This window comes from Dendrobates tinctorius, unplaced genomic scaffold, assembly GCF_039654945.1.
Source record: "Dendrobates tinctorius isolate UK_male_01 unplaced genomic scaffold, ASM3965494v1 ptg000065l, whole genome shotgun sequence".
NCBI lineage: Eukaryota > Metazoa > Chordata > Amphibia > Anura > Dendrobatidae > Dendrobates > Dendrobates tinctorius.
In genome coordinates, this window is record NW_027361733.1 from 7,576,614 (window position 1) to 7,590,574 (window position 13,961).

A 13,961-nucleotide genomic window follows, 5' to 3' on the forward strand; every position below is an offset into this window, starting at 1 on the left:
GTGCTTAAATAACAGCATCAACAAGTACAGCACCCAGATAACACTAATGTAGAAGACTGCTCTACGCTAAGATGATAGAAACCTATAAACAGCGTATAATGAACAATAAAATTACAAGACTTTATTAATAACATTAAAAATACAATCAATAATAAAAAAGTTGTCAGTGGTGCATGAGTTCCCCCTGACGAAGGCACGCTGCCGAAACGTGCGTAGGTGAAGAGGCACCATCACTTTGCATTGGTAAGGAATGCTAATTTTGATTAAAATGTTTGTGTAGGATATTATAGGTTTAGCACTCATTATTCACTATTATATACTCCATGGGGTATAGGCACTCTAGGTATTACTAGTGTCTTGATATGATATTATATTATGCCTTTGCATTGAATTTTGGATATGAAGGAGTTCTTGTGATACTTACTGTTGTATATTTTGGACTACACATTTTGCTATTATTTCTATAATTGGGTCATGCCTGCCATCTGGTGGTGCCACTTAAATTCTTGGCCCATCATCATGCACCATTGGCAACTTTTTTATTATTTATTGTGTTTTTAATGTTATTAATAAAGTCTTGTAATTTTATTGTTCATTATACGCTGTTGTTTATATGTTTCTACATGCAAGTGTGACCCCGGCCTAATGCTCTGTATTGGAGTCCAACTAATCCTCATCTGGCTTGTAAAGTGTCTATCTGAATTCAGTGTATTATACTCTACTTGCATAATGAGTCCAATAAATATATGCTTTCTCGTTTCTCTGATTGTGTTCCCTTGTACCAAGCAACTTACACACCCCTCCGAATGATGTGGGTAGGAGGGTGTAGTCTCATAGCTGTACACATCCACAGGCTGTCAACAGTGGTGACATGGCTGTGGGGTGGATCTGGATGAGGCCAGCACCTATACTATACTGCCGTTAGTTGTTCACCTCCCTGCTGCCCCTCTCAGCTTCTGAAGAGATGCAGTTATAAATCACCAGCCCCGCATCTTTCATAGAGGCTCTCCTAATCACAGCCAGAACTGGGTCCTTGATAGCTGAAGGTGTTACAGCAGAACTTGTGCTGAGCATTATATTTCTACTAATACTACAGCTCTGCTACTTACCAGAGCTGTCAGTCAAGGCAGAAAATCTACCCTCCCAGAAACGATGAAGTAAGGAAACCGAGGAGCCTGCATTGCTCTGAGCTGCTCAAGAGACAACTTGACAATACCCATATAAGTCTTGTTCTTGCTCGGCCCCTCCCCAGTAATATCAATGTGGTTCCTGTAATTTTTAGTGCTGACAACCTATTTGTGATTAATATATAATGTGTCTTATTTTTTTTCCACAGGTCAGAAGCCACAGGGCTCCATTATTATAGCCACAGGCTCATTGTACAGGAGAGCGTCTGAGGAAGACTGCTTAGTATGTTAGACTATGTTCACATTATGCTTTTCTGCCACGTTTGTGGCTTCACCTCAAGCTCTGAAAAACGACATTCAGGCAGAACCACGATAGAAATGTTGATTATAATGAGGCGCAGTAAGTCACGCTGTGCTCCATCTGACCTCCGTTGCTTCTTTTTTCTTAGCTAGAAAAGCTAAAAATGGAGCAAAAAGTGACATAGTCTCCCTCATTATAGTTAATAGCTTCATCTGGGCAGCCATCCTAATCTCGTATTTTAGGGCTTCAGGCGGAAAATACAATGGAGCCACGAAAGTATGAAGAATTGTAATATGACCATAGCCTTTATTTACAGGGGTGTAACGCTGAGTAAGACCGTGTTCACATGAGCGGTTTTCATGGTTTGTATACATGGCCTGACGGCTGGTCTCCCGAGCTGAAATTACAGTCTCATATGTGTTTATGAGGTTGTGAGTTTGGGTCAGGAGACTCGCTGCCAGTCCGGATACTGTGGACCATGAAAATACGTTGGTGTGAACCCGGCCTAACACTCACCGCACTGAATATTTATTACCATGACATGTTGGGAATATAGAAAGGGGCAGAGGAGATATTATCTTCACACTAAGCTGTAAATAAGGAGGTTTCCATCTACTCACAGCAAGAAGAGATCTTAGAAAATGAAATATTAAGAGCATATGAGCTCCTTTCATAGGGAAGACAGATCCCTATGTAATAGGCACTAGGGATGATAGATTTTTAGGTTTCAAGGTCTTCAAGTGTTGTGATTGCCTTAGAGTAGTTGTCTCCAACCTGTAGCTCTCCGGCTTTTCCAAAACTACAACTCCTAGCATCCTCCTCTGACAGCCTGTAGGTTGTATCTTTGGAACCTGAGTCTAGAGCTCCACAGGCCACATAGCCACATGTCAGTATCTTCTACATGTCGCAACAACTGATAATAGTAGAATCCCCCTTTAATAACGCAGTTCGCTCTCACGCCTTAGTAAATGAAGGGTTCATTGATCATTTTCACTGCCCCAGATATTTCATATTCCAGCTACATCACACAAAGCAGAGCAGCCTAACACAGGGGGCCCACACTAGTTCTGTCGCTGTCTCCCCGGAACGACTCTGCGTCGCTCTAATTCACAGGAGAAAACCAATTAGACTAAAATTAATTAACATTTATTCGGATTGATGCAGAACAGTCCCTGAACGTGGCAGAGACAGACCCCAATGTACCATGGGGAGGGGAGATATCTGGACAGTCACAGTGGAGGTGCGGACATACCCTGTCTGCTGAAGTTGTGCCCCTCAGTGCCCAGACACTTGTTTTTTTGTGCTCCCCTGTATCCTATATCTTGTGTGACTGGGAGACCATGGCAGATTAGCTGGTAGATTTCCTGTACCACTCAAAATGTAGCTCTCAAATGTATAAATATAAATTATTACACGCTGGCGGATATCTCAGTGCCCGCAGGCCGCAGTAGCAGCATACGTATCTGCTGTAATCAAGTATCGGCCTTGGCAGCAGAACTAATAAGAAAGCTCTTGCCCCAGATAGCGCTCTTCTCTGCAGGTTGTTAACATTCACCTTACATTTACATTATAGTTTTCATACGCTTTTTCTGTAACTATCCAATAATTCAAAATATTTGGTAAACCAACACTTAAAGGCACATCCCCTTTAATTACGTTGGCAAAGTCTTTTTAGAAAAGTTGCCAAACAAAGATAAAAAAAAGTATTTGATATATTGAATTAAATATTCCCTATCCTTCCCTAACTATACTATCTAACTGCCTTTCTTTAATTTTTTTTCCTACTTCCTTTTTGATGACTCATCATTCGAGATTCCCCAGTGCATGCTAGGATACTTAAACATAGCATCATCAGGGGCAGAGGCAGCAGTCACTGCCGTAGCCGTTGCCCCCTGAAGCAAAGCATCATGAGTGACCTCTGTTTCAGGGGCTATGCCAGTCCCTGCATGCTGTGCACAGTGACAGTGCGCTCTCTGGCTCAGAACAACAGTAACGAGACAAAAGCAGAGCACATTGTCAGAATACCCGGCTTGCAGAAAACAGTGATGTCACTGTCAGGAGCAGTGTTAGTCTGTGCATACTGAGTATTCTGACAATGCGCTATGTTGCTGGCTCATTACTGCTGATCTGAGTCGACAACAGAGAGCGCACTGTCATTATGCACATCACACTGTGCAATTCAGCGGTTTGTAGTCACATAAAGTTGCTGCAGACTTTTGTTCCAAGCCTGGACAACCACGTTAAGAGGCAAGCACTTGTTAATGAGGATAAATGAGTGGAGCATGGGTTTGGACCAGATGACCCAGGATGTCCCTTCCAACTCTACCATTCTATGACGATTAATTTGAATCATCCTAAGCTGCCGTGCACCAAAGACAAAACATAGATTTCCATAGATTTCCATTCCTTTACAAGTAAGCCCGGACGATTCTGAGGAGAAGAGGAAGGGAATAGTAGCCACAGCTGGGGTTACATAATGGTTATTGCCGGGCGCTGACACTGTAAAGAATCATGTCCAGAATCTTCTCTGCTTGTTCAGTTTCTGGTGATCTGCATTCCGGGAAGAGTTGTCTTTATGCCATGGATTTGAGTCTGACATAACTTACACTTTTGTGGCATACATTTTGATTCCTGTTCCTCACTCAGCCAACTTTTCAAAAAGTTGGTAGAACTGGTATAAAGAAAATGCCAAAAAGCTGTAAAAGAATTATGCAAAAATGTTGCATAATTTCAAGAAGTTTTCCTCCAAAATTCTTGAACAATCTGATGAATCAGCCCTTTTTGCTCCTAATACTAATCATTTTCAAGAGTCAGTGCATGAAAACATTGGCTCGGTGGTTAGAACTGTTGATTTACTGTATAATGCTGGGGTCCTGGGATCAAATCCCACCAAGGACAACATCTGCAAGGAGTTTGTATCTTCTCCCTGTGTCTGCCTGAGTTTCCTCCCACACTTCAAAGCCATACTGATCGGGACTTAGATTGTGAGCCCCAATGGGGACAGTGATGATGTCTGTAAAGTGCTGTAGAATTAAATAATGTGCTATATAGTAAAATAAATCACATTTCCTGTATGTTCAGCTGAGGGGTTGTTGTACTTGTATCCTGTCTAGATTCTCCATATTTAACCTGTGAGCCAAACACAGCAGCACCAATCTCTCCTGTTCTGATGGTTTGTTACAATGTATCAGTCTGTTTTCGCTCACAGAGGATTGTCTAGATTGGATGTAGTTGTACCCGGACCTTCATCAATGAGACGTACTGCTGAGATTTTCAGCTATGATGGGTAAACCGTAATGTTCTAGTTTTGCAATCAGTACGGTTGGATTCTGCTTAATGGAAACCTCTTTTGTTGCTGTTGTGAATTGCAGCGAACCACGGACCTCCTGCTGGGATGTTTTGTCCCCTTCCAAAAATGATGAGAAAATCAGGCAGAGCGGCCAGAATCTGACACAGGAGGCAGAGGATAGAAGTAAGTACACCCTTTAATATATCGGTTACATCCCTTCTGTACATTAATTACTAAGATTGTGACCAGCAGTGATGTCATCACTGGAGAGGAGTGATGTCACCACATGATGTCATGAAGTCACTTGGATGAATTGCAGCTTTTTGGTCTCTTATTGTGGTTGCCTTTTTTCAGCTTTGAGGTAAAATGTAAATCCAGAACTGCCTGTGCGTGTGATATATACAGTGCCTGATAGGTGCTGGATTATCAGATAGTCTCAGAATTGTGTATAGCTCTCTTCTGGGAGCTGATGTTCTACCATATGCATAACTGTATAATGTTTCTGCAGCAAGAGATAAAGCATAGGAGCAGATCACAACGAGTCAGTGCTTCTACCAAAGCTGTGAAATCTCATGGCATTTATTTTTATCCTTTTGAGGTTGATGTAGCATTTTCTCACATTTACTCGTAGATTATTCCAACTCTGATCAGCGGTGGGTTGAGGAACAAGAAGTTCTGCAGCAGCTGGTGAGTGTCCCCTCCCTTGTCACACCGGTACTTTCTTCTGGATGAGCAGCCGACAGCGACATCCTTGTAAAAATCAATCTGCTGTGCACAGGGTGATTGCCACTTCTCTCGCAGAGGAGCACCGAGCTGGAGGCTGCTGGATGAAGCACATTCTGCACTTGTGATCCTGCCGGAACCCTTCCAATGGAGACCAGAAAATCCACCAATCTGCTCATCTACCTCAGCAGTTACTGAGACCGCGTACTGCTCAACTTCCACCATGGAGGATTAAACTTCCACAGTCCCCATGAACCCGGAGCCTCCATTCAAGAAGGTAAATCTCAGATACTTGTATTTTAAAGTGATTGTTTGTATTCACTCCCCTGTGCTCTCTGGCGGCAGGTGAAGAATCCTCCAGTCACCTGCAGTGGTGTAACTAGAGTCTGATGGGCCCCAGTGCAAAATTTGAACTAGACTCCCCCCATCCTGAATAAAATATATAATATACACATACGCATTTATTTATTTTACTCATTTATATAGTGCCGTTAATTCCACAGCGCTTTACAGACATTATTGGCACTGTCCCCGATGGGGCTCACAATCTAGAATCCCTATCAGTATGTCTTTGGAATGTGAGGAAACCGAAGTACCTAGAAGAAGCCCACACAAACACTGGGAGAACATACAAACTCCTTGCAGATGTTGTCCTTGGTGGGATTTGAACCCAGGATCCCACATATGTGTCTTCCTTCCTGGTATATATGTCCCTCATCCTGGCATATATATCTCCTATTCTGCTATATGTCCTTTATTCTGGCCCCGTCCTGGTGTATATATCTCCCATCTTCGTATATATATGCCCCCCAATCTACCGCTGTTCTTTAATGTATAGAAGAAAATAAACCATTATGCTCACCAGGGACGTACATGAGTGATGGGGCTCCATAGAAAAAGTATAATGCACCCCCCATAGTCCTCCTTATAGTAGAATATAGTAGAATGCATCCCATAGTTCTCCATATAATATATACAATATATAATCCATAAAGTTTAATGCACACCCATAGTCATCCATAAAGTATAATGCACACCCATAGTCATCCATAAAGTATAATGCATACCCATAGTTATCCATAAAGTATAAGACACACCCATAGTCATCCTTAAAGTATAATGCACAGACCATAGTCCTCATTAAAATATAATGGACAGCCCATAGTCACCCATAAAGTATAATGCACAGTCCATAGTCACCCATAAAGTATAATGCACAGTCCATTGTCACCCATAAAGTATAATGCACAGCCCATAGACACCCATAAAGTATAATGCACAGCCCATAGTCACCCATAAAGTATAATGCACAGCCCATAGTCACCCATAAAGTATAATGCACAGTCCATAGTCACCCATAAAGTATAATGCACAGTCCATAGTCACCCATAAAGTATAATGCACAGTCCATAGTCACCCATAAAGTATAATGCACAGCCCATAGACACCCATAAAGTATAATGCACAGCCCATAGTCACCCATAAAGTATAATGCACAGCCCATAGTCACCCATAAAGTATAATGCACAGCCCATAGTCACCCATAAAGTATAATGCACAGCCCATAGTCACCCATAAAGTATAATGCACAGCCCATAGTCACCCATAAAGTACAATGCACAGCTAAGTCACCCATAAAGTTTATTGCGCAGCCCATAGTCACCCATAAAGTATAATGCACAGCCCATAGTCACCCATAAAGTATAATGCACAGCCCATAGTCACCCATAAAGTATAATGCACAGCCTATAGTCACCCATAAAGTATAATGCACAGCCCATAGTCACCCATAAAGTATAATGCACAGTCCATAGTCACCCATAAAGTATAATGCACAGCCTATAGTCACCCATAAAGTATAATGCACAGCCCATAGTCACCCATAAAGTATAATGCACAGCCTATAGTCACCCATAAAGTATAATGCACAGCCCATAGTCACCCATAAAGTATAATGCACAGCCCATAATCACCCATAAAGTATAATGCACAGCCCATAGTCACCCATAAAGTATAATGCACAGCCCATAGTCACCCATAAAGTATAATGCACAGCCCATAATCACCCATAAAGTATAATGCACAGCCCCTAGTCACCCATAAAGTATAATGCACAGCCCATAGTCACCCATAAAGTATAATGCACAGCCCATAATCACCCATAAAGTATAATGCACAGCCCCTAGTCACCCATAAAGTATAATGCACAGCCCCTAGTCACCCATAAAGTATAATGCACAGCCCATAGTCACCCATAAAGTATAATGCACAGCCCATAGTCACCCATAAAGTATAATGCACAGCCCCTAGTCACCCATAAAGTATAATGCACAGCCCCTAGTCACCCATAAAGTATAATGCACAGCCCCTAGTCACCCATAAAGTATAATGCACAGCCCCTAGTCACCCATAAAGTATAATGCACAGCCCATAGTCACCCATAAAGTATAATGCACAGCCCATAGTCACCCATAAAGTATAATGCACAGCCCATAGGCATTCATAATAGTATGGTCACTGATTTAAAAAAAATAAAAACCTTACCTTCCCTCCCACTCTGTGTGCTTTCTCTTGGGCACCTGTAGACTGTCTTTTTGGAAGGTTGTATGGAGCAGGTGGTCTGCGGTTCACGGGATTGCTCTCACTTATAAAGACAGTGATTCTGATAGATGAGGTATATTAGAGACGGGAGTCTTTCTTCTGTTTCCTCTGCTGTATTTTTAGTATTTTTAGATGTCACATCCTGACCTGGGGTCATTTTTATATATTTTTTTATTGATTGACATTGAAAAGTGGATCAATAAGTCATCAGAAATAATCTACAACCATTGGTGAGCCGAAGGTGAAAATGGAAATGACCTCTGCTATAATGTGAGAGCAGAGACTTGTACTGTTCTAGTTTCATTGGGAACTGGACTAGAAAGGGTTAATATTTTTAATAGCAGAGGTTGTTTAGTGTTAGCCCTGTGATGCCTCCTGCACTAACTGCTTAGAGCAAGAGCCTTGCTTTTCTCCATATGTAGGCACTGTGCGGGCTACATGTGAAGTGCCGCCTGCTGTCGGGGCATGAAATCTCTGTGGTTGATTGCAAGCTCCACTGGTGCCAGTGTAGTAGATGAATGCTGGCTGATCCTGCCCATATAAGTAGGCCGACCCAATGTGTATAGTGTGGTGTCCTGACTAGATCCCCCCCCCCCCCCGACAGCAACTGTTGTGGGAAAGAAGAGTCAATTTTAACAAGCCTGATATTTTGGACTTAGGTCATGTGATCACAGGTCCTTCTGGACGTCTGTGTTGCTGCCGGCTTATGGTTGGTCACTGTCATACAGGAGGCGGAAGTACCCCCCCCCCCCCCCCCCCCGAGTGAAAAATACCTGATGATACCCACTTGCATTTAACTAGAGTTATTCCTTAAATGCCATATATTTGATTGCTAATCTCCGCAACAGAGAGGCAAAATTAAAAAACTTTTTATTTCACTCTGCAGCCACAATTACATGGTGTATCCAGTTCAACTTGCAAAAAATTTGTGAAAAGTCCTCTTTGAAGGGAAGTTGTCAGAAAATACAGTGGGTATGGAAAGTATTTAGACCCCTTTAAATTTTTCACTTTTTGTTTCATTGCAGCCATTTGGTAAATTAAAAAAGTTCATTTTTTTCCTCATTAATGTGCACTCTGTACCCCATCTTGATTGAAAAAAGACAGAAATGTAGAAATTTTTGCAAATTGATTAAAAGAGAAAAACTGAAATATCACATGATCATAAGTATTCAGACCCTTTGCTCAGACACTTATATTTAAGTCACATGCTGTCCATTTCCTTGTGATCCTCCTTGAGATGGTTCTACTCCTTCATTGGAGTCCAGCTTTGTTTAATTAAACTGAGAGGACTTGATTTGCAAAGGCACGCACCTGTCTATATAAGACCTCACAGCTCACAGTGCATGTCAGACCAAATGAGAATCATGAGGTCAAAGAAACTGGCCAAGAAGCTCAGAGACAGAATTGTGGTAAGGCACAGATCTAGCTAAGGTTACAAAAGAATTTCTGCAGTATTCAAAGTTCCTAAGAGCACAGTGGCCTCCATAATCCTTAAATGGAAGAAGTTTGGGACCACCAGAAGTCTTCCTACACCTGGCTGTCCAGCCATACTGAGCAATCGTGGGAGAAGAGCCTTGGTGTGAGAGGTAAAGAAGAACCCAAAGATCACTGTGGCTGAGCTTCACAGATGCAGTAGGGAGATGGGAGAAAGTTCCACAAAGTCAACTGCAGCCCTCCTCCAGTTGGGCCTTTATGACAGAGTGGCCCGATGGAAGCCTCTCCTCAGTGCCAGATGTATAAAAGCCAGGCATAGAATTTGCTAAAAAACACATGAAGGACTCCCACACTATGAGAAATAAGATTCTCTGGTCTGAAGAGATTAATATAGACCTTTTTGGTGATAATTCTAAGTGGTATGTGTGGAGAAACCCAGGCACTGATAATCACCTGCCCAATAAAATCCCAACAGTGAAACATGGTGGTGGCAGCATCATGCTATGGGGGTGTTTTTCAGCTGCAGGTACAGTACGACTGTTTGCCATTGAAGGAAACATGAATGCGGCCAAGTACAGAGATATCCTGGATGAAAACCTCTTCCAGAGTGCTCTGGACCTCAGACTTGGCCGAAAGTTCACCTTCCAACAAGACAATGACCCTAAGCACACAGCTAAAAGAACAAAGGAGTGGCTTCAGAATAACTCTGTGACCACTCTTGACTGGCCCAGCCAGAGCCCTGACTTGAACCCAATTGAGCATCTCTGGAGGGACCTGAAAATGACTGTCCACCAACGTTCACCATCCATCCTGACGGAACTGGAGAGGATCTGCAAGGAAGAATGGCAGAGGATACCCAAGTCCAGGTGTGAAAAATTTGCATCATTCCTAAAAAGACTCATGGCTGTACTAGCTCAAAAGGGTGCTTCTACTCCATACTGAGCAAAGGGTCTGAATACTTATGACCATGTGATATTTCAGTTTTTCTTTCTTATTAAATTTGCAAAAATTTCTACATTTCTGGGTTTTTATCAGTCAAGATAGGGTGCAGAGTGTACATTAATGAGAAAAAAATGAACTTTTTTGAATTTACCAAATGGCTGCAATGGAACAAAGAGTGAAAAACTTAAAGGGGTCTGAATACTTTCCGTACCCACTGTATGCTATTAATCAAATCAAATATGTTATGTTATTTAAAAAAAATGCATTTAACATACATAGCATAATCTATATTAAGAGAATATGTCAGCAAGTGTATGCTATTTAATCTGAGAGCAGCATTATGTAGGGGCAGAGAGCCTGATTCTAGGGATGTGTGACTTGTGCAGCAGCTTGCTGTAGTTTCAATACATTTAGTGTTTTATCATCAGTAGAATATCACTACAGGACTAGGTGTCATGTGCAGCTCATCTGCGTAACCCTGCCCCCACCACTGAATAGCTGCTGGCTGAAATGTACATGGGAAGCTTCTAATTGGTGGTGTGCGATTATACATAGCGCAGCATTCCGAGAACTGCTACATCTACCGCAGAGAAAACAGGGATTCTACCAAAAGATCCTGACCCTATCTTTTGTATTGAAGCATCTAATGAGCGTGTACAAAGGTAATTGTGAATATAGGGGGAGCAGGGTCAGCTGTGACATCGCTTATTGTGATTTCTGGATGTTGTGTTATCAGATGTGTATAGAGGTGTCTTTGTCAGTGTAATCGTGCCTCTGATGATAAGAAGCCGCTGAAAACTGTATCTGAAAGGACATGAAGTGCAAGTCTAAAGAAGGCCCCAGTGGCCAGTGTGAAAATTGCAATATTATTCATATTTCCTTTGTTTAATAAAGAGCGTGATGTGAAAAAAAAAAAGAAACCTGGCTTCAATTTTTTTAGCAACTGATATCAGGCAAATATATCAATCTAAATGTTCCCACTCCTGGAAATACAGTATGTGACTAATATGATTATGGGATGGGGCAGAGTTTTCTGTCTTCCCATCAATGGACAGTGCGGTCAGCGTATCCTAGTCTGAAAAGTGATACCAGTCTTTTGTTATCAGCTATTGCTAATGCCGTCCATACACATTAAATAGCAGTCTCATGAATCGCCTTTCCGCACTCAGCTATCTCGCAGTCCTCCATAACAATGGGTCTAAAATAACATTTTTGTGAAAAAAATTTAATTGTTCATTTTTTCCTTCCATATTCCATTAATTCCTGTGAAGCACCTGAAGGGTTAATAAACTTCTTGAATGTGGTTTTGAGCACCTTGAGGGTAGCAGCTTTTAGTATGGAGTCACTTTCTGTGATACAGTCCCCTCAAAGTCACATCAAATGTGAGGTGGTTCCTAAAAAAGTGGTAATGTAAATTTTGTTGGAAAAATGAGAAATCGCTGGTCAGCTTTCAACTTTTATAACTTCCTAACAAAAAAAACATTATATTTAAAAAAATTGTGCTGATGTAAAGTAGACATGTGGGAATGTTACTTATTAACTATTTTGTGTGACATATCTCTGTGGTTTAAGGGCATAAAAATTAAAAGTTTGAAAATTGCAAAATTTTCCACCTTTTTTGCCAAATTTCAGTTTTTTTTCCACACATAAACACAAGTCATTTAGAATAAATTTTACCACTATCAAGAAGTACAATATGTCACGAGAAAACAGTCTCAGAATCACCGGGATCTGTTGAAGTGTTCCAGAGTTATAACCACATAGGCTGGAGTCACACACAACGTATAGAAAATCGGTCCGTTTTTCACGGACGAAAATCACACAAATATTTCATGAACATTGATCCGTATGTCATCCGATTGTCATGCCAGGATGCGATTTTCTTGCATTTAAGCATCCGTGTGACATCCGTATGTCATCCGTATGGCGAGATTTTCTCGCCGGCTTGCAAAATGGACATATAATGGAGCCCTATGACCGGTTAAAACACAAGCAAAAGAATAGATATAGACACATAGAATACATATATATATATATATATATATATATATATATATATACATATATACATGTCATTGAGACACATATATATATTTCATAGAGTTCTATATAGCAGAATAGCCGCTAAATCAATTAATTGCCGGCTTCTGTAAAATCAATACAAAACCTGACATGAAATGACACATGGTTTACATACAGTAAACCATTTCATTTTTCATTTAGTTTTATATATGTCTTTGACTAATAATTAGATTAGGGTATGTGTGTAAAATTTTGGACATGTAAGTGTTAAATTAACTGGTAAATTCGCTGAAAAAAATTGCTTGGGCTCCCACGGTAATTTCTCTGCCAGAGAGGGAAAGCCAGTGAGTGACGGCAGATTAGAATAGCCTAGAGAGGGACCATTGTCTTTGCCCCCCCCCCCGCGCTAAAAAAATCTGCCCCCAGCCACCCCAGATGCCCCTTTTCTGGCACTTAGCCTCTCTATTTTCATTGCCTTTAGCGGTGGCTCATGGGTTAATAATAATGGGTTAATGTCACCTTGCTATTGAAAGGTGATATTAAGCCGGGTTAATAATGGAGAGGTGTCTCTAGTAGTAGTATAGTAGTAAAGGGTTAAAAAAGACACACACACACACACACACACACACACACACACACACACTAATAAAAAATTCTTTTAATGAAATAATCACACAAAGTTTTTGAACATTATTATTCTGCTAATCCAACAGAATCCCTTGTTGTCCTGTAAAAAAAAAAAAACAATATCCATACCGCTCCGCCATACCAGTGCTAATACTACCAGCCCCGCTGTAAACCACTGCAGAATGAATGAACCCGGGATGAACTAATAAGCATGGAATAGTTTCTGAACTTATTCCAACACTGTCAGTTCACCTTCGGTCAGCCGGGGACTCCGCGCAGCCTCAGTGACATCAGCGGTAGTCACTGAGGTTGCGCGGAGTCCCTGGCTGACCTGAGGTGAACTCAGGAGCGTGGGAAAAAGTTCAGAAACTATTCCACGCTTATTAGTTCATCTCCGGTCAGCCGGGGCGCCGGCACAAATATCAATTCATTCATTCTGCAGTGGTTTACAGCGGAGCCGGTAGCATTAGCACTGGTCCCTGTTGTAAACTAATTAACCCCTTATGATGGATTGCAGCGGGGGACCTGACTGAACAGCGGAGAGCTATGGATATTGTTTTTTTTTCAGGACAACAAGGGATTCTGTTGGATTAGCAGAATAATAAATTTGGTCAAAAATGTTGTGTGATTATTTCATTAAAAGAATTTTTAATTAATGTGTGTGTCTTTTTTAACGCTCTACTATTCTAGGGTTAATAATGTCAGGTTTTGTAACGATTTTACGAAAGCCAGCAATTGATTTAGCGGCTATTATGCAATGTAGAACTCTATGAAATATAAATAAATATATATACGTGTGTCTCAATGACGTGTGTGTGTATGTATATGTGTGTATATATATATATATATATATATATATATATATACTAGCTGAAGAGCCCAGCGCTGCCTGGGC

The 13,961-nt window shown here is 41.2% G+C and overlaps 1 protein-coding gene across 2 annotated transcripts in view; it reads left to right on the forward strand.

The window, feature by feature from the left end:
* The first annotated feature begins 4,809 nt into the window (after positions 1 to 4,809).
* LOC141094701 (opsin-5-like) overlaps positions 4,810 to 13,961 on the forward strand; it is a 37,460-nt gene continuing 28,308 nt past the window's right edge. The window contains exons 1-3 of one of the 2 annotated variants that reach the window (XM_073580592.1): positions 4,810 to 4,900; positions 5,349 to 5,404; positions 5,496 to 5,717. In XM_073580592.1, coding sequence (XP_073436693.1) covers positions 5,691 to 5,717 — 27 coding nt within the window. In that variant the 5' untranslated portion in view covers positions 4,810 to 4,900; positions 5,349 to 5,404; positions 5,496 to 5,690. The remainder of the gene's footprint in view (positions 4,901 to 5,348; positions 5,405 to 5,495; positions 5,718 to 13,961) is intronic. The other variant, XM_073580593.1, reaches the window with a different exon arrangement.